Consider the following 21,007-nt stretch of genomic DNA (forward strand, 5'->3'; position numbering starts at 1 on the left):
CAGCACGCAAAATTAGATTAATGCATATTGGTTATGTGGTGGCACATGCAGACTGTGCAGACACGATTGGTAATTTGACCAACTCGGCTTTGCTTCTTGCCTGAAGATGATTAAATTTAATGTCTCTCTTTACTCTTTGCGATATTCACTCTTTCTGTCTGCAGCTCTTTAACAATTCAATAAGGCTCAGCCCACTGGATAATCAACTTAAAAAGCCTGCGGTGGAAGAAAGAAACTTGTAACCGAATCTAAGCATGGTGTCAAACTGTGAAAACAAGCAGACGGGGAACACGGTCCTAATGAAAAGCAGCTTTAAAACAAGGGGTGTGTCGCCGACGTGTAACATGTGTGCTCATATAAACACATGTAAACATGCAGCCGCAATGCAGGTGGGCAGATGCACGCAGCTGTCCTCTGCAGTGTTACATGATGTCCATATTCAGGTGGAGCAGCTTGCTGGTCTCCAGGTTACAGAGCCATACAGCCTGTTGCTAGGTACAGTCTCGTATCAGCAGGCTCTGGTTACACTGAGGGTAACCTGGGTGAATTATACATAACCTGATGCTCATCTACATGTAACTCCATTAGAGCTCTCAGGACTGCCACATCTGCACTCCCCAAGCCATTTAGTCACAGAAGAGTAGGCGCTAACCAGACAGAGTCGACTTCAAAGGACCCGACAAATCATTATTGCTCTGCTCCCAAAAGCAGCCAGAAGAGTCACTGCACATTTATTCTCGCTCACATTCAGGGGCATTTTCATTTATCTGTAATGCAATTAAAGAAGGATTTTTCTGACAGTGTGGCTCAAATTAAAGTATTTTTTTTAACCTTGTGGCTAATTTGTATCACACGTTCAACTGAATGATTTTGTAATGATGTTTGTTTTGTTTTGTGACGCAGGAGAGGCGCCTGCACATGTACGTTGTATACTGTCAGAACAAGCCCAAGTCGGAACATATCGTCTCAGAGTATATCGAGACATTCTTTGAGGTGAGTGACATAACTTTTTATTACCCTCTACCATTTTTCAATTGACTGATCAATACTTTGTTGACGTTTAGTCTCAAAGATGAAAACCAACAAATTCACACATATGTGGAGCTTTAGACAGCAAATGCTTGGAATTAACTAAACATCCCCTCCACACATGTATTAAGACGTGCATAGAAAATGTGTGTCTGACATGGTTTTTGCAGAGAATCCTTACAACATGTCCTCACTGCAGACAAGCGTCACTCTGGCTGCTGTGCTCAGATTATGAAAACAATTAACAATTTTGGGATCCTTACATTTCTGTTCATTAATTTTTTTTACGGTGGGCCAAATCAAACCCTATGACGGGCCAACCTTGGCCTACGGGCCTCACTTTTGGCAGCCCTGGTCTAAAGCAACGCCATGTCAGCAAAACCTTTGTTTTAAGAAAGACCTGTGTATGTGTAGAGGGCCTTAACCACTCCAGTAAAAGATGGGTGAGTTTGCTGAGATAGCAGCACTTTTTAAACAGAAAAGACACATTTTCACAGTGATATTTAGATGTTTCTCTACTGGAAATGACGTACAATATAGCCAACAGTAGGTAGAGAGGATGCGTTTTCTTACCAGACAGTATCAGTCCCCTGGCGCTTGTCCCCCCCAGCCAACTGGCACCTTATTTAGGTTTTTGTAGTAAAAGGAGATGGTGGTCTAAAGATAGTCCCTATTTCAGCTTCATCAATCAATCTTCCATGTCACGCTTTCTACGCAAGCGACAGGAATGAAAATAGAAACAGGATGACAGGCTCAAAACGTGACACTTGCTCGTGTCGCATGCAGATCGAACGCTGTACTAGAATGGCAGCTACTCCTTTTCCCTCATTAAAAATGACAATATATGAATATACAAACGCTTTTTAATTCACAAGTTTAACTGCTGGACATAAGATGTCTCCTACGCCACTGTTAAGTCCATTCTCAGTGTGTGTGCACTGAAGTTTCCGCATCACACTCGTTTATGCTGAATACTCATCCAGGATTGGCTTACAAACTAGTTGTGATGTCACAAATCCTGCTCGTAGGCCCGCCTCTTACAGTCCAATTTTCACTGAGCACGGAGAAAATTGTCACCTTCATTGATAAATGTGAAAACAGCCTTCTGGTGTCAAACTCTGCACATGCATCATTCTACACAGTGAAACTCGAGCATTCAACTGTAGGAACAAGAAGAAAAACACATTTTAATTGTAGAGGGACTTTAATACATGACCTAAGCTCTAAAAGTTGTTTTTGATCATATTCACTAATTAATTCAGGACAAACACTTGTATACCCATGATGCACTGGCCACCTGCCACTCAGGCCTGTAGCTACTAAGCTATTCAGTATGCATGGATGTCTAACAGTTCCCATACTATATATTATACATGGCCATGTGGGTGTCTTTTCCTCTGCCATTTATTATTCAGATTGTTATTAGTTCCTTTACATTGACACGAAACAAACAAACAGTATAATCCCTTCGATATATTGTCTGAGAGGGATTAAATTGGCCATTAGCTGCTGTTTTTTTGTGCCGCGGCTGTCACGCTGACCAATGTCGTGTTGTTTGTGTCCGTCTCCGCTGTCAGGAGTTGCGGCAGCAGCTGGGCCACAGGCTGCAGCTGAACGACCTGCTCATCAAACCTGTCCAGAGGATCATGAAGTACCAGCTGCTGCTCAAGGTGAAAAGCAGACGCACTGCTGTGCTGTTGATCACACACCAACTCCTATGCACACACGCATACGTACTGGTGTTTACTGTGCAGCTGTCTGACACACAGCAGGGTCAGTCACAGGGTTGTAAACATACAAGCACACATTCACACACACGCGTACACCCCTCCGTCAAGAAACACTGACGACACTCTTGGGCGTATTATCTGTTCAGCCAGGGAAGAGGAAGAGGCAAATTACATAACGAGACTCCATTCTTACCGGAGGATTTAAACAATCATATGTAAGAGTCTTTGAAGATGATCATAAAATGACATCCCTGGTATAAAACTGGGCCCTCTGGCATTTAAATGAAAGGTGGGTTCAGCCCCCATAAATACTCCTCCAGATGTCCTCACCTTACTCTGAGCAGTAAACCTGGAATGCTCTGTGACCATGCTGTGTTTATTTGAGCAGGACTTCCTCAAGTATTACACCAAAGCTGGGATGGACACGGAGGAGTTGGAGGTTGGTCCTGATTCATAAATATAAAGTTTAAAGGTTTTGGTTTTTTTTACGTGTGCAAAACCTTTTATGAGTGTTCTTGATAACAACCTGGCTTTTGTCTTTTTAAACAGAAAGCGGTTGAGGTGATGTGCTTTGTGCCAAAACGTTGCAACGATATGATGAACGTGGGCAGACTACAAGGCTTTGAGGTACGTCTCAGGAATTTGGACCATCTCTCACAGTCTTCAAAACATTTCTCATGCCAACTATTCAGCCCGTGAAAACAACACCACTTCCTCCGTTTGTTGTGTTTGTCTTTCGCCGTGGTACCAGGGGAAGATCACAGCCCAGGGCAAGCTGCTCCAGCAAGACACCTTCACCGTCACCGAGCAGGACAGTAGCTTCCTGTCCCGAGCCAAGGAGAGACGGGTCTTCCTTTTTGAGCAGATGGTCATCTTCAGCGAGCCAATCGACAGGAAGAAAGGTTTCTCCATCCCTGGATACATCTTCAAGAACAGCATCAAGGTTTGTGTCTCATTTGATGAAGTACATTTTACTCCCAGGTTACGAGTTACACAACAGATCCCCACTAATTCTTGCCCAAATCAGCACACGTTACATAATCCCACGGCAGGGATTTTTTAGAGGCTTGCATGTGTTAGTGGAAGTATTTAACAAGCAGCTCAGCAGGCCGGACTCCTCACAGATGCTAATCAGATGTGATATGTTCCAGGTGAGCTGCCTGGGGGTGGAGCCCAGCGTTGACGGCGATGATGCCCCCTTTGTGCTGACATCACGCAACCCTGACGGGAGTGTGGTGCGCTTCCAGCTGCAGGCCTCCTCCCCCGACATCTGCCGGGCCTGGGTCAATGATGTTGTTCAGATCTTGGAATCCCAGCGCAACTTCCTCAATGGTAAGTCCCAGCTGAGCTCCGAATACGACACCACATCCCCTAATCCATAAATCATGCTCCATCTTATTTTCTACTTATTGTCAGAGCACAAGCATTGTAAGCAGTCGAATCAGTGTGAGGTGTGATTAGTTTTGTGGGTTTTTTAACTGTGTAGTCTTTTTCCTGTGTATAAAGGATATTACTACATGGGCTCAGACACACTTCGTAAAACTGTTGTTGGTAAACACAGTTCATTTAGATATGATTGAGTTTTGTTTTTATTAGGGTTTTACACAGTGTCACAACTTTTTTTTTCTAGATGCGATTGTAGGTTGAAAATTTTAGTTTGTGGATCTCATAATCTCAAAAATGTATCTACATTATGACAAGGTATATACAGTTTTACTTATCATCTGTAGTTTTATTCAGGTCATTCCTTTATTTCCTGGTGAAAATGGACTTCCATTCTCTTAGATCACTTTCAGTAGGCTTCAGACAGGTAACATACACCCATGAATTGAAAAAGGAAAGTTATATGTATACAAGAGTATACAGAAAAAAACAATGCACCGTTTTAATCTTAGAAGTAGCTGGTCAGTCGGATTCTCGTAGATACCCTCCGCTTAAACAGCCTAGCTTAAAACATTTGATTGAAATGAGAGTATTAATGTGCTTAGCACCAGACTTAACAAATGAATGGGCTAATATGCCTGCCAACCAGATAATCATAGGGCTGGAATGAGGTTGTTGAAGGGCTGCATTTGGCCCATGGGTGGCCAGTTGAATAGGCCTGCGCTATAATGTAGCTGTTAGCATATATAAATGTTAATGCATTTTTTGGCAACTACCTCCATAAATGGAGGCTGGTATAAAAACACATAAATAACACAATAATCATATAAAATATGTCTTCCGAGAAGTTTAACATCACATTATAGTTGTGATAAAGCTTTTACTCAGTCTTTATGTAGTTCTGATGAGCGTAGAGCTTTGTAACAGCTGTCTCTGTTTCTGTGTCTTTCAGCCTTACAGTCACCTATTGAGTATCAAAGGCGAGAGAGCAAGTCTAACAGCCTGGGCCGGTGCATGAGGCCCCCTCTGTCTGCTGCCAGCGCCCTTCGGCCCCACTCCTCCGCCTCAATTGACCGTCACAAGCTGCCCTCCCTTCACTCTTACAACACCTCCCTGCCCGCGCTCTACCTGCCCAGCCAAGGCCAGGGCCAAGGACCCAGCGAGACTTACTCACAGCGGGACGTAAGTTTTCCTAAGCTGCCTCTCCATATTGCTATTCATGAGACACCTGAGACACTGCCAGGTCTGCTTTCCTCTTAAGCTTTTTTGGCTGTGGGACTGGACGATCACACAAATGGAATCATAAAAACAGCAAATGGTGTTGTGTGCATGCTGTGTTAGTGATCGACCTGCCTGTTGTTTGCATCTGCAGCCTGCTGTGGTCCAGCCATGCCCTGCTGACTCCCACACTGTTTCTCCGTCACATGTCCAACTGGGCTTCACTGATCAGCCAAACTGTCAAGCTGTGTCAAATGGGCTGTACACACCCACCACACAAAGTGCACAGGTAGTGTATATATGCATGCATTTACAGACAAAGCTGTTGCATATAAGATTTCATTTTTTTGCACGTTGCTCCTGGGTTGTCTGGCAGTCATTATTCAACACCAGCATTGGGAAAATTAATGACAAAACAAGCCACAGGAAGCTAACCACTGGGGAAATAATGGGCCATTGTCTAACGTCTAACAATAATTCCAATGCGCTCATTAATGTTAATTAAAAGATGAAAGACTTTAGTAAATTGTAACCATTTATTTCGACACACATCCGGTGCAGAGTTGTTGAGTCATAAGAAGAGTTGTTGCTCCCCCTATTGGATGAAAAAGGAATCAATAAAAATAAGTATATTTTTTAGGGAAATTGATTACAGTGTTGAATACAAAGAAGGGAAATTCCACAAACATTTACACAAAATATAACATTTTGCCAAATTTCAGGCCTGTCTGTCTCCACTTTGACTTTTTCTCCACATCTGGCCAGTCAACAATGGCAGCATCCTGTTGTTGGGCTTTACATTACCATTAGCAAGTCTCCCTCTGTCATCAGTGGGCTGTGTGTGTGGACAAGCCAGCGGTTGTTGTTCCCCACCTCTCTCTGTTTACTCAGGCTGAACAGGCTTGGTACAGAACAAACAGGAAGCTGGCTGAGCTAGACGAGGAAATCAGAGCGAGATGCCTATCAAAGGCAGATAATCGTTTCCTATTCGTAGTCTGGGGTGAATAGATGGAGCTTGGGCTAATGCACTTTTAAACTGGGGGCTGTAAAAGAAAAAATCCCAATAACCTCATTTTCCATTAAATGATTAGCAAGTTATTTATACTTACTGCAGCTTACCTCGATACTTACTGACTCACCTTCAGTAAAAGACACCTTTCTGTGCAATCCAAATAAATTATATTTACTTAATTCTTACCCAGTTCAACATCTGCCTGTGTGTCCGCCCTGTTTCTCCATGGTCTCTCTCTGTTTGGGTCTTGTCCACTGCACCCGCCCCTCTCTTCCTCCATGCCCAGTCACTGTTTTAACTTTTTAATTTTGAGTGACCCATAATTCAAAACAAGCCAGTTCTGTTTTGCTATCAACTGAAATTCGTATTCTGTGGTTATGTGTCTGTGTTTGTGTGCATGTGCATGCATTTGTTCTATGAAGCAGCATTCTATAAGTACACTGAATTACTACCATAAGTACTTGCAATGTAGATTTTTTTTTTTTATATTCATGCACTTAAAGATTACACTCAAATGTAACTTGAAATACATGAAAACTCCAGGGAACTTTGTTGGAAAACAAAAAGTAAAACAAAGTAAGTAAGTGGACTAACTTTAACTTATATTTTTTAAGTATATTTCCTGTAATATAAATCTAGAATACACTACAGCACCATTATTTTAAAGGGAGTTAAAAGTGTTATTGTGTAAATTAGTAAGAATATAATGTTGGTATATATTTTTTTTATATGTATATTTAACCTGTAGACAATACAGTTCCTCTTTCAAATGTGAATATATTTGATATGGAGTAAAGAATACTGTATTTAAAGTATAATATATTTTATGTTTAGTATAAAAATGAAAATAAAGTTCAAATAGTACAACTTCGATGCCAACAAAGTTGGAGTGCCGTGTAAAATGTAAATAAACACAGAATTCAGCTATTTGCAATTTTACAGTGTTTACCAGCAACGGTTTTATGAAGTGTTCCCGAGCCCATGTTATCATGTGTTTCACACAGTGGTGAGCCTCGCCCCATCCTTGCTTGTGAGCGACTGAACCTTTCATAGCCAATCAACCTGTTTACCTGTGAAATGTTCCAGGTGTTTTTTAGCGTTCCACAACTTTAACAGTCTTTTGTAAGTCAGTCAAATTCAGGATAAGCACATATTTACAAATATCAACAAAGCAGATGAGGTAAAACATTAAATATTATGTCTTTGCATTGTATTCAATTGAGTTTACGTCAACAAGGAAAAGCAAATCAGCACATTTTTTTTTTTTTCATGTTTACACAGTGTCTTGACTATTTTGGATTCAGGGTTGCAGATGTGTGAGTTGAGTACGTGGAAGCGCTTTATAACAACGAATGTTCCCTCTCTCCCCAGCAGAGAGCAGGAGAGGGCTGCCGAAGGGGTCAAGCTACTGACGCTGGGAGCCAGCTTCCACTGTCGGGCCCCTCAGCTGGACGACGGCCCAGCAACCTGGCTCAGTTAGCCGAGGATGACCTATGAACTCTGACACTGTGTCTCCTGGGTCAGGAGGACAGCAGCTAAACGCCTCAGGAGGAGGAGGACTTGTCTACTGTCTGTTTATGCCAGGCTGGTTCAGTTATGATATCTGGAGGATAATGAAGGAACACATGAAGGAATTATGGGCTGCAGCTATGAAATGACTTTGCTCCTGTTTTTAGAGAGCCATTCAATGGAAGGTGACTAGCCTCAGCCACCTTGAGTGTACACGAACAGCACCCAGTAGGATGTTGCTGGGCTCAGAGAGAAAACACTCGACAATTTCTGTTATGACAATTTCTGCTTTTTACCTTTTTTGAGAGTTTGTATACTCTTCTCTCTTTTAAAGGGCAAGGGGGAATTTGTTTAATGAAGAAATATCCATTCCTAATTGGGGCGGTCACTGGAGTTACGTGTGTGCCTGGATGTGTGTTAATGTGCGGATGTGTGTGTGTGTGTGTGTGTGTGTGTGTGCATGAGAGTGTGCGAGGAGTGGCAGCAGCTCCTTTTGTACTCTGGTAATTCTGATGCCCCGTTGTGAAGAGACAAGTACAGCTACATTAGTGCATTTTGTCATTCCCCTGCTGACAACTGAGTTGCTGTTTGTGTCGATAAGAATGGGAAAAAGCACTTGATGTGAACACGCCACAGAGACTTAACTCACTCAAACTGACAGTGAAGAACTTTTCTTTCTCGCCACAGTGTTGAGGGCTCCTGCGTGCTCTCTTATTCTGTTTGACCAGCCCTCGTTTGATCTGGACAAAAAAGGTGTGATGGAGCCCCCTGGAGGTTCTCTGTGGGTATGACGTCACGTCGGAATACATTTTTGCTCTTTGGGCAACTCAAGAGGAGCTGCTTCGCCCAGTGGGTGCATTCAAAGGGACTGCTGTGCTGACCCAAAGTGTTGCATGCAACATCTTCTCGGTTATTGACTCTCATGACTCTACTTTACACGGAGGTGGCTTGTGGTTTATGAATTGTTTTATTAGTCCACTGTTGTCATGTCAAGGCTGTGCACCATTTCTATAATCTCTGTTAGCTTTTTCCCTCTTGGACTAAATACTGTACAGTGCATACCATAAATGCAATCATATATTTCCACTTGTAAGATGAAGGAAGACCCGAGAAAGCCAAGGAACGCTCCGCTTGGAAAATGAAGGATGATATGTCGCAGGACGCTGATGAATCTGCATGCTCCCTCTTCCTCAGACAACAGTGCCAAAAAACAGCAGCTCACCACTCAAATACTCCTGTAGTTGAGTTTGCCATTACTCTTATCAGTCGTAGATATCTGTGTAGCTATCAGGATTGCAACGCTTAGGAAAGACAGAAAGAGGAGAGCGAAGTGGATGAAGGGGGCTATCCTGTCAATATCAGGTCAGTTCTTCTTTGTGGCCAGTAGAGGTCCCCACAAGGCTTTCACTTCCAGTTTAGTTGGATCATACAGCTGCACCAAAGATGAATAGGCCTCATATTTCAGCGCTCACATTGAAGAAAAAGCTGCTCAATAACCTGTCCAAGAGAAACAATTATAAATTTAGACATTAGGTGAGCGGAACCATCTCACAGAATCAATTAATGTGAACTGTTTTCATGGGGATTACTGATTTAACTCAACTAATACCACTACAGAGAACCAAAAGCAAGGACTTAAAACCAAGAGAGGGTTGGTTGGTTGATGCCATGTTTGACTGAGTAGAAACTGTTGTATCATATCAAATAAAAAAGTGTCTTTTTGAAGCTGAGTGCGGCGTTTGTGCTTCTCTATAATCTCTCTGGATTGACTTGATTAAAAGAACTGTGGATTCTTTTGATGTCGACAGACAGTTATCGCTTCTGTTCTGTGAAAAAGTGCTTTGTAACCACTTACATCTTTATGCATTCTCACAACATGATCATTCCTTATTGATCTAACTAGAGGCAAGACTAAAGTAGCCTGTAATTTTTGCTATACACCCCACTTTTTTGATCGCCTGTTAAAGACAAAGGCAAAGCGTTTTGCTTGCTTCGGCATCCCCCTTTGGAGAAAGTTCAAACAGGATTAAAAAAAAAGAGAAGAAACCCCTGGATGAGCAGACATCTGGTTGGCTGGCCTCTGAATAAAGCCCCATTCTGGGCAGTAAAGCAGGGCCGATCGTAACACGGCTGTGATATATGGAGGCTGGGGACGAGGAGGGGGAGAGGGGTATTAACTTTCACAAGGGTGCAAAATCAAAGGGAGTTCCTGTCACCACTGAGGGGGTCTCGACAACAGGGGTCCCATTCACAGGGAATTCCTCTCCAATGCCCTCTGTTGCATCTGTTGACTCAATCTTCTCCATTGAGAGAAAGAAAACACTCATTAAAAGCCACATGACTGTGAACTTGATTGCAGCAGGCGAGACAAACAGCCCCATCAATGGATTGGGTATTTACTTTGAGGTGTGAAAATCTTTGAACAGCCCACCATGTTAGGGCTTCTTTAGGGGCTTCTTCCTTCACGCCGACAGAACAATGAGCAGCTTTTGTGTTCTGAATGCAATCGAATTACAATTTAAATAAAATGTTAGATCTTTAGGAGCCGTGGGGCGGCAGAAATTCACACGTTTTATTGAATGGGCTAAGAAGGTTAAAACCATTGAGTCAGTCACACACATTTACTTCACAGTCAGTCATCAAGATTTTAAAAAAAAAAGACATAATTAGAAACAGTGAAATTGTTTCAGCAAGGACAATGTTTATTAAAATGTACATGCGGCCATAACCCCCGATAAAATTGTTCATGATATTTATACATAATTTACAAAGAAGTTAAAAATTAAAAATGCTTGCTGATCAGGAGAAATGGTGCTTCACACAGCCGAGAGAAATCTGTAGATCAAAGACTCACATTTCAAAAAAGATCCCTACCTTGAAGCGGACAAATTAGGATTCGTTTTGGAATAAAAATCTAATTATCAACAGCAACAGAAACATTTCCCCCGTCCTGAACCTGCATCCAAGAGCAGACATTTTTCATTTTAGCTGTACTAAGGCATACATTTATCTTGAACATGATAATATGGACATTTTCAGGTAAACTTTGTGGGATTTTGCTCGTGTCTGTCCTTCACATGAATAAAATATTTACACAATGAACTCTGAAAGAAAGAAAAAAAAATCAGATTGTCACATTGGTTGAAATTTAAACAAATCGTAAATTGTTCATCAGTTTTTTTTTTTCAGGTGAGTTCAGCAAAACTCTCACAATATCACCGAAAAAAGGCTTCAAGTATTCTTTAAAGGCGCCTTGCCCCAAAAAGCACACAATTACTCTGATTAAAAATGGTCTCTAAATATATTTTTACGCTACTACTTGATGTCAAAAGTAGGGCTTTGATGACCGAAGATGTTCAGGGAGCTTGATGCTTACCCTCTAGTGCAAATCTATGGCAGTAAGTGTGAGTCACACAGTCTGTTCATTGATTGATTATTATTTCTGAATGACGGGCCGCAGAGATCACTCTCTCTTGATATTGGTGAGCAGAGGATCCGTGCTCTGTGAAGGCTGCCCAGACCGGCTCTTCCTGGTCTGGTGGGTCTTGACGTGTTTGGAGAGATGGTCACTCCTCATGAACCTCTTGCCACACTGCTGGCACCCAAAGCGCTTCTCTCCGGTGTGTGTGCGGAGGTGCCGCTGTAGCTCGTCTGAACGGGTGAAGCTTTTACCACAGAAGAGCCAGTTACAGATGAAGGGCCTCTCTCCTGCGTGCCAGCGTAGATGTGCCTTGAGGTGAGAGGTCTTCTTGTACACCTTGCCACACTCCGGGATGTGGCAGATGTGCAGTCTCTTCTTTCCAAACTCCAAGCCTCCGCCGTTTGCCTGGCAGTTGGGGCACTTGCAGCGGCGGCAGCGGCGTGTGGAGCTCAGCAGGCCCTTGGAGGTGCCCTGGAGAAGAGCAGCTATCTGGGGCTGGTGGCCCAAAACCAGCTGTCTGCCCAGAGAGAAGGGATGGTTGGAAGGGGTGGCGTTAGTTTGGGGTAGGCTCCACCACTGCTGCCCTTCCTCCATGTGGCCTCCAGGCAGGTGATGCCTGGCTGAGGAGTTCTGGAGGAAGCTGGGGAAGTTTTGTCCCACACTGTTGTGCTGAGGGTAATACGGGCCGTTGGCCTGCGGCTGCGAGGACAGCACCTTCACAGGGGAGAGTTCGAAGGAGTAGGAAGAGGGGGGTTCAGCCGGAGGGGTGAGAGGCAGCTCATGGTGGTGGTGGTGATGGGCGTGATGATGATGGTGGCCCAGGCCCGACTGCATGTGACCGGGGAACTGCACCTTGGGCACGGTGAAGGTCATCTGGTGTGTGCTGAGGGCCGTGCTGGGGGCCATGTCGTTGCTCCACAGCTGAAACATTCCTGATGTGGAGCTGACGGTGCCTTCGTAGGGGAATTGGGAGCCTTCTGAGCCCATGGAACTTCCCACCTGCCAGGCCTGGCTACAGGTGGTGGCCAGGAAGGAGAGGGTGTTAGGGGCTCCCTCTGGAGAGGAGCTGGGCGTCCGGTCCTGTGTGGCAAACAAACACACATCAGATTAGATGGGCAACTTTAAAGACAATTTTAATTTCCTTGATTTGTTGTTATTATTAATATTTTCTTTTAAATTTCATGATTAAAAGTTGAGAATTTGGCACAGGAGTTTAAATGAACTGGCTATTTTTAAACATGAAATGACCTTTTTCCTGATGTATTTTAAAAGAAATAAAAAATCCTACTCGTCTCTTTTACTGTTTGTTTGCAGATTATTTTACCAACATAACAATGTTAATTATTATCACACGGACCAAACACGTGAAGCATATTCATCCATTACGCACAAGCTTGCACCAGCACACACACAAACAGGCAATAAATCTGCGCGCATTGCTTCAGAACAGCTGACTACACCACAAACCTGTAAAAAGGTGTGCAAAAAGTTGTCAGTTCTTTGTATCGCCAGCGCAGCCATCTGTCCTCACGCTGCTTCCCCGCGCACCTGCAACACAAACTGACGACGACGCACAAAGTCTGAAGTACTCGGCGGAGCGCAGGGGAGAAAAGATGCTCACATTCAGGTCTTGGATGACTCAGACACTCTGGCAGGATAGACTCGGAAATCCCGCGTCATTCAAATGTCCCATTCAAGTATTTTTAGCACGCCAGCAGTCCAGATGATTCGGCGTCGAGGCGGCCGAGGATGCCCGTGCGGAGCTGGAGGCAGAGAGGCGCGCAGTAAATCCTTGCGATCATCTCAAAGGCGCCTGAGCTGCATCTTCTCTTTATAGAGAGAAAAGATCCTCTCAACGGGGTCTCCAGTATGATGCAGGAGAGCCAGTCAATAGAGAGGAGATGGGAGGGAGGGAGGGAGGAGGGGGGGTTGTTAGGTGAAGGGGTGGGCTACTCATAATTTCACTCAATTTCAAGCAAATGCTGACCCCAAGAGCTGACTCCTCCTCCAATTGTTCTATAAAAAATGTAAAAAAAAAAAGATTTTGTAACATCTTCTCCTCACAACATCACATCTGATTGAAATTCTCTGGACATCCCACGATCCACTCCTTTCCATTTCAAATCAGCCCTCACAAAAAAAAAAAGCATTTCAAAGTGTTAACATTTAGTGTTTCAGCAACTTTCAATATCCACATTTAGGAGCACGAGAACAAAATGCTTAGTCTGTTAAAAGAGCTGAGATTAAAATAGCCAGCTTAGTCAAGATATTTTCTTGCTCACTCTGGGAGTATTTGCATACTGCTTCAACTCCTCTGTGGGAATTCAAGTAAAGATAGTATAAATACATGGATTTTTTATTTTATTTCTGGCAACGATCGGTGATGAAAATGAAAAGGTCGGCAAGCTCCTGACTGATCTCCAGTCAACAAATACAAACACAAAGAAACAATTATTTTAAAGGAAAATGTATTTATACTTACAGGAAAGCATAAAAGTACAATTTTCTTAGTCATCGTTGTACATTTTGCACCGCCAAAACTTTATATCAGAGAAAATGATGTCAGGACAAAAAAGTGAGTAAATGTAGTTTAGATTTTGTTTATGAAATGTTTGGTAACAGTTAATAAACACATGCACTTTTGGTTTAGTCAAACTGAATTTTATAATCTAACGCTGGAATCAATGTGCATTATTCTGCTTAAAGGGGCCCTGTGAAGTTTTGGAGAAGAAATTCAAACTCAGAAATACTAATTTTTTCCATAACTGAATAAACAAGCTGTTCTCAGAGGTAAATAAGGTCCGACAACATTGTTTGAAGCTAGAAAGGTGGCAGGGTCCGCCAAATATAGACAAAGTAAAACAGTATGAAATTGTGTTGTCCTTTAAGGTCAGTTTGTTTATTCGGTATAATCAGTCATGAAACAGAGTGAGTTTGTTTATTTAGTTTGTTTAGGCACAACAACAAAATAAATCAGTGAATGAAGATCTTTCTCTTCGGATTAACATTTCTTCCCCAAAACTACATTTTGCACCTTTAAGGGATATAAATCTGCAGAAAATGAATCACCCAGTATGACAGATAGATAGATTATTGATCCCAATACACAAGAATATGAGAATGAAAATTAGAAACACACATTACCAGCTATCAGATGACTCATAATATATACTTTTTTTCCTTCACGCTGCAGCAGTGCAGATCCTCGGCCTGCCAGGCGTGAGGCTCACACACACACACACACACACACACACACACACACACTACTGAAGACAGTCACAGTATTTTCCCTGACAAAGCTAATTGATAAAACTCAATCAAAGCCTCAGAGTTCTCACCAGTGGGTGACATGTCAAATAGGCTGCCCTGTGAGACATTCTCACATTTCAGAGTTCAAGTAGAGGCCGCTTCAGATCTGCTCCATTAAATGCAGATTGAGGCTTAATCTCATTCTGTAAGTCTGTTCACCATTACAATGTTAAGAGTTTAAATCCAGGCTGGGAACCTGTTTCTCATGTAAATTCCTACTTTTCTCACTTATCTAATTCTTCTCCCTGTTTCACAGACTGTGATCCTTAAATAAACATAAGGAGGGGCCAGTTCAAATTAGAAATGTATAAACTTTATCAGCGAAGATGTAATTGATGGAATTAACAGCTTTGAAAATAAATAAAAGGCAACAAAGACACCGCCGAGCCGTCCCATTTGGTTGAGGCATTTTTGAAGTTGCTGGTGCGACAGCAGAGCAGACAAAGTGCAGCATTGTGTCCTTGACAGAGAGACACCTCAGCTTGAGACGAAAGATTTCTTAAGACTCACAATGAAGTGCAGACTTCAGCTGCTGCCTGCCAATGAATCACACAGTTCTTAAATAGGTGAGAACAAGACTGAGCAACACAGAAAATCTGTGTTTCAGAATTTAAAAAATGATAATGATGATATTTCTTTATTTAAAAAAAACATTTACAAGATGTTAGACTGCATTAATTATTAGATTCAGCAAAAGCAGCAAATCCAATAAAGATGCATTTTAATGAGCTCTTTGAATAATTATCCAAATGTTTCCAGTCATCTACCTGGAAATACAAATTTAACAAAATCATTTCAGAGAGGGTAAACGTCTGCACGTCGGTGGTGCAGTTAAAATGAGACATGCATAAGAAGCATAGGTTGTGTGCGACACGAATCCCCCATGCAAACATTAAAAAATGTGATGTAACCCCGAGCATTGAGGAAAATCGTCCAATTCCAAATTAAAGTGAACATTTAGGATGAAAGAAAACAGTAGTAAAGGAAAAAGAGCGCGGAGGACATGAAAACAGGAGTGTATCTTGGAGGCTGAGGTATGCTGTGTCTCTGGTTTATTACGGAGCAGAAGTTGTTAATTACCCTGATTCTTATTTCCTGTCCCCTCTCCCCCACGCCACCCCACCCCCACTGTACTGCCTCCCAGATGAGTGGCTTTGAAGTGCAAAGTACTCTCTCCTCACTTTGAACTGTGAAAACAATGCTCATGTGGTGGTGCTTACCTTCCCCATGTTACCTCATTTAAATAGACCTGGATACGGCTTCCACAGTTTTCAAGGGAAAACTCATTTCCAGAGAAAGAGGTCCCTGTGTTCATTAAACAGCTGGTGAGATTGCTGGTAATCAGGCCCCGCTCCGTCATAGATTGCCGGCTGCTCTGACTGGGTGGCTAGCAGCGATTTCAACTTCAAAACTGACACGGAGTAAATCCCAACAAGGCGAGACGCTGTAGTGCACCTATTTCTGAACAGAAAAACACAGGAAACACATCCAAGAAAAACATAACAGACATCAAAACTCAACAGGGCTTTTTGTGAGAGTTTAACGTTCTGAAATCTCACAATCCTGGGAAGTTTTTTTGTCCTTTTGCTCGCTCTAGAAAACAAATGGTGTCGTTTGTGTTGCAGACATAATCTTGAGCTCAGAACGTAGAATATGCAAGTGGCTTCTCAAGCTGTTTTTATCATGCCTGGGGGGCAGTTTAAAAGCCTCAGATCACTAAATTGTCCCAGCTGTCTTGACCATCTGCACTCGAAAAAGGGCAGCCGCGGAGGAGAGCAGCCTTTGTACTGGTGGCCATGTCAAAAAGCCAATTTTACAGCACTGTGCTGACTCAATGGCCCTCATGTGACAAATGTGGCCTAATGGATGAGACAGACAGCATGTAAAAGCCTGCTGCTAACTGTAGGGCCTCACTCTTTAACCATTCAGCAATCCAGGACAGGACAAGATGGGCCGTAATTACCATGACACTCGGTTTCATTGGGATGAGGAGCAATACCAACAGCTGGACTTTACAGTGGGAACAATTTGATACCTCATTCAGGAGTCTCTTTCCTGTTTCCTATTGAGTTAGAAGTGTGTGTGTGTTTGAGAAGGGGGTGCACAGAGAGATTGAAGAGAGATTGACTATGTTTACATGCATAAAACATTCAGTTTTCTGCCCTTATTCCAAAAAAGACCATCTTCCTACGAAGCTGTTTACATGGCTAATGAAAATTAATATTTCACTAATATTCCCGTTGACATGCAGCCATGCATACTCAGGTGTTGCAATATTTGTGCATAACAAAAAGCCTGTATATATCTAAGTCTTTCATAATGTTTAAAATAAAGTCTGTTTTCTTACGAGCAGGAATGTGAGCTTTTTTTCTTTTTTTTTTGGGCATGCTTCTCTGCTCCAGCCTTGGAAACTGTTGGCGAGGCAACACGAGATCTGACCATAAACAGGCAAGAGGCCATATATTGCAAAATGTTGGAAGTTAATGTTTTCTGCATATCACACTGATACAGTCGCAGGGCCGCTGACAAGGGTGGAACACCAGGCCATGAGGGCGCCCCCTCTCACCCTTGAAATAATATGCTGGGGGGGCCTTTGGGGATTATTTTGTCCTAGACATGAGCATAACTATCAGTGGCCCTGCACGTTTGTATTTGTCATAGGCTCTTTAATATATTGACATTCCTACAAAACAAGTTATGTCACGGTCACATTACACGTTTAAAAGCAGACGGCTGCCAAGCCAGTGGGCGCACTTTGAGACTGCGTTTCATCATTCGTAAGTCCGACACCACAGAATATTTTTAAGGAGACCTTTGGACTATATAACTTGTCCATATTTTTGAGGGGAAGATCCGACATCTCCACGCATGTTTGTGGTCGACCAGAACAGATATTTTAAGCCAGAACCTGATCTTTTCCTAAACCTTACCAAGTTGTTTTTGTGAACACAACATTGTCACATGAAAAAAATTAGAAACTGAACGTAAATAAAAGTAGAGTTGCAACATATGCATAGTTTGCACAAACATTCAATTCTGACTTTTACCCTGGTGATTTGGTAAATAATAATTTAGACATATCCCACATGCCTTAACTGGAAAATCCTACGTTGGGAAAAAGGCCCAACTATGACTATCCACACAGAATAATTAAAATCCTGAATATAGTTGTTTTTGGAATAATAGTGGAATATTAGTTTGCATGTTAAGATACTGACTGATTGAGAAGGTTTACCCCTGTGGCTTAATGCACCTTATTCAGTCGCACACTGGAGAATTTGCATATCGATAATGACACGATTGTAGAAACGTTTCACTTCAGTCACGGCCTGATGTCTGTTTTGAAAGTCACGGCCCTTCTTCTGAGCGAATACATGTGGATACGGAAAACAGAAAAGCACACTTGCCCAAATTATGAATTTTCTCATCTAAGCTCAAAATGCCCTCCTCTCCTCTTCCTACACTTCATATTTACTCATCATAATGTCAGTTTAGAAGATGAGCATGATAGAAAAACTGATAAAAACAGTTGTTTTTATCCTTCTGCTTTTAATTACACAGGGATAATGCAGACATACATCATTTAAATCATTCAGACATTTAATACATTTTCTTTCTCAGAAGAGCACTTAAATCTCCAAAAAAACCTTAAAAATCAGTAAGTAATTAAAAGCTTCATTTTTGCTTCTGAGAATCGTAGCTTTTTAATAACTTAAAGGGATTCCACTTAAGGTTTTAGTTTAGCTACTTAGATGGCAAATTAAATAAAGTGATATACCCTAATGAGACTTTAACAAAATTAAAGCATAAATCACAGAATTGCATTAGTTTTGTATCACTCCTTGATATTACAACAGGATTTCTGTACTACATCTTTTACATCGCTAGGTGTGTGAGAAGTCGAAACCCATCATAATTCCCTCATCTCTTGTCCATTAGCATGTACGAAAACCCCAAAATCTCCAGTCTTGGGCAGACGCAGGCAGACAGCACGCATCTCCACTTGTCAAAGAAAACTTTTATCAATACCAAGAGCACTTGAAGTTTGTTTGCATTTTGTTTTCTAGCACTCTTAACAACTTCAGAAGTCAGATCACAGGAGTATCTGATCAAAGCGCTTCGTGGTTAGTTCTGGAAACACAGGAGTGCTACGCCATGCTTTGATACTCCACATCAATATTTCAATTCAACAATCACTTGACATGCACCCATACTCCCAGAGACGAAAGACGAAAGGGAAGGGGGGAGAGCGAGGGAGAGAGAGAGAGAGAGAGAGAGAGAGAGAGAGAGAGAGAGAGAGAGCCAGTGAAGATGGAGGGGGTTTGGGAAGTACATATAAAAGAAATGGATTAAAGAAATCGCTGCCTTCTTCACCTTTGTAGCAGTGTATAATGAACTGAGATGCCCTTTACATTAAGCATGGCTGCTCAAGTCTGTTTTCATCACGCAACAGATGTTTAGTCTACAAACAACAATGGACTTAAACCACAAAACTGACATTAACTTTTTGTTTAATAGACTCCATATTCACAAAAAACCTCACTTATCTATCGGCACTGAAGCTAAAACACTTGTCACAGACTGAGAATGTGAGCAGAGGATGTGTTTCATGTTTTATCAAAGGAAAGTAGTACAGGAACTCTGCAGTGATAAAGATGAATACAGTCCATCTGCCAAATGTCACTTTCATGGTGCTTCATAATCATTTCATCATCTCGACAGGATATGACAAGCTTTGAAGGTTTCGGCCTATAAAATATGGCGTTTGATCTGAAAAAGATACTTGTGGGCAAAGTTGCATGGAAAGACGGCGAGTCAGTCAGAGGTAATAAGTGACACTGCTGCTAGTAGAGCCTGAAGTCTGGTATACAGCACAAAGAGAAATAAACTGACAGTGTCATTTACAGTCAGTTAAAGGAATAGTTTTTGGGAATACACTCATTCTCTTTCTTGTCAAGAGTTAGATGAGAAGTTTGATATCTCTCTCATGTCTAGATATAAAGTAGTGGCAGCCGCTTAGCTCTCTAACATGGCGCACAGAAGAAAATTTCCACGGGAACACCCCCCGAAGTCAGATTTCCAACTCGGAAAGTAGGAAGAACCTCAACAACTCGGTTGGCCACTACGAAAACTGGTCTCAAAGCTTGGTACTTCCAGCGGCTTGGAAGAACCTCACTGACCTCAAAATCCAAGATGGCTGTTCGGCAGAGCGACAGCAGCAAGTGTGTCTCATGAAATCTGTCGGACACACACTTCTCTCCAACTTCTATCTGCGGACATGTGGCTACAGTGTTTGTATTAACAAAATACTAAGTGTTGCATTATCATCACCAGCTATTGCTAACAATGGCTAACCTGGCTAGCAAACACGACAAAGGTTGTCCTGGAGGCGTCCATCCTGGTTTTCCAAGTTGTTTTACTGGAACATGGTCCACTCGGGTGTGACGTCATTCCCACCGCTGACTTCTAAGGTAAATGAAACGCAGCATAAAGTTTACTGACTAACAACTGAAGGGTGAAAATGACAAATTGTGGTTTTGGCTTTTGTTTGTGATTGTTTCTTAACTAGGAGCAGTTACTTCCTAACCCTCACAGTAGAGTGTGATTACTGAGCAGCACAAATTATGGTAGAGGTGGACTTTGTTACCTTCGGACAGAACCTGGCTAGCTGTTTGCCCGGTTTCCAGTCTTTATGCTAAGCTAAGCTAACCAGCTTCATAGTGAGTGTAGCCTGCAGACATGAGAGTGGTTTCGATCTTTTCATCAAGATGTCAACACACAAATAGGCATATTTCTGTTAATATTGAACTGTGCTTTTAACTCTTAAAATGGACCTTCTGAGTTTATTACTTTACTGTATGTGCGTCTATAATTAACTGCACATATGTAAGATTACACTGTATCCTACAAACTAAACAATAACCCATGTTTATACATTTTTCAGCAATATAATTAACCCCATATAGATGTGATAGCTTTGTCTAGTTGATGTTTATGTATGTATTAATAATACATTTGTTTTAATTTACCTTTAAATAATAGCTAAAGGCTATATTTTGTTTAGTTGTACGTCTATATTTGTATCAGATTTGTCAACACACTTGGCCAATAAAGTTGATGTTCTGATTACCGTTTGATAAAAGACACTGACAGTGTGACAGTGAATTTCCTGTTGGTGCTCAAAGTATCCACTGTCGCACCCTTTCTGAGCGTGACACGTTCATGTTAATTCATATCCCCAACACAGCATTTAAAATTAATGATAACTAATTTACCCGGAAAAGAAATGGATTGTTTATTCATAGGGTTTGCTGTGTAAATTCCCTAAAAAGATGAATTCCCTACAATTGCCTGTCTGTACGATGCCACATAAAAATGAATAATACAAAAGAAAAC

General features: G+C 42.0%; 2 protein-coding genes across 3 annotated transcripts in view; one reads left to right on the top strand and one right to left on the bottom strand.

The window, feature by feature from the left end:
* The window catches only part of arhgef25a (Rho guanine nucleotide exchange factor (GEF) 25a), a gene marked incomplete at its 5' end in the record, with an annotated part of 56,362 nt that extends 46,751 nt beyond the window's left edge, over positions 1-9,611 (top strand). Inside the window, 9 exon segments of the mRNA XM_084366642.1 lie at positions 904-993; positions 2,607-2,699; positions 3,148-3,198; positions 3,309-3,386; positions 3,511-3,702; positions 3,911-4,091; positions 5,095-5,324; positions 5,515-5,649; positions 7,744-9,611. Coding sequence (XP_084222768.1) covers positions 904-993; positions 2,607-2,699; positions 3,148-3,198; positions 3,309-3,386; positions 3,511-3,702; positions 3,911-4,091; positions 5,095-5,324; positions 5,515-5,649; positions 7,744-7,869 — 1,176 coding nt within the window. The 3' untranslated portion in view covers positions 7,870-9,611.
* A 951-nt stretch (positions 9,612-10,562) lies between these two features.
* Positions 10,563-13,112, bottom strand: sp5l (Sp5 transcription factor-like). 2 transcript variants are annotated; one of them, XM_084366473.1, is made up of 2 exons: positions 12,924-13,112; positions 10,563-12,382 (listed from the first exon to the last, which is right to left on the bottom strand). In XM_084366473.1, the coding sequence occupies exon 2, from the start codon at positions 12,287-12,289 to the stop codon at positions 11,345-11,347; it is 945 nt and encodes a 314-aa protein (XP_084222599.1). In that variant the 5' UTR covers positions 12,290-12,382; positions 12,924-13,112; the 3' UTR covers positions 10,563-11,344. The 2 variants fall into 2 exon arrangements, with proteins under 2 accessions (XP_084222599.1, XP_084222598.1); XM_084366472.1 differs by having other exon boundaries at positions 12,770-13,112.
* Positions 13,113-21,007: the final 7,895 nt, after the last annotated feature.

Source organism: Pagrus pagrus (assembly GCF_965226575.1).
Source record: "Pagrus pagrus genome assembly, chromosome: 11".
NCBI lineage: Eukaryota > Metazoa > Chordata > Actinopteri > Spariformes > Sparidae > Pagrus > Pagrus pagrus.

Bases quoted from the DNA above. Each gene is read 5' to 3' on its own strand.
- sp5l (XM_084366472.1), bottom strand. From the start codon at position 12,823: ATGGCTGCGCTGGCGATACAAAGAACTGACAACTTTTTGCACACCTTT. The intron at 12,383-12,769 runs GTTTGTGGTGTA...TTTGCCACACAG, and splicing joins TTTTGCACACCTTTTTACAG to GACCGGACGCCCAGCTCCTC.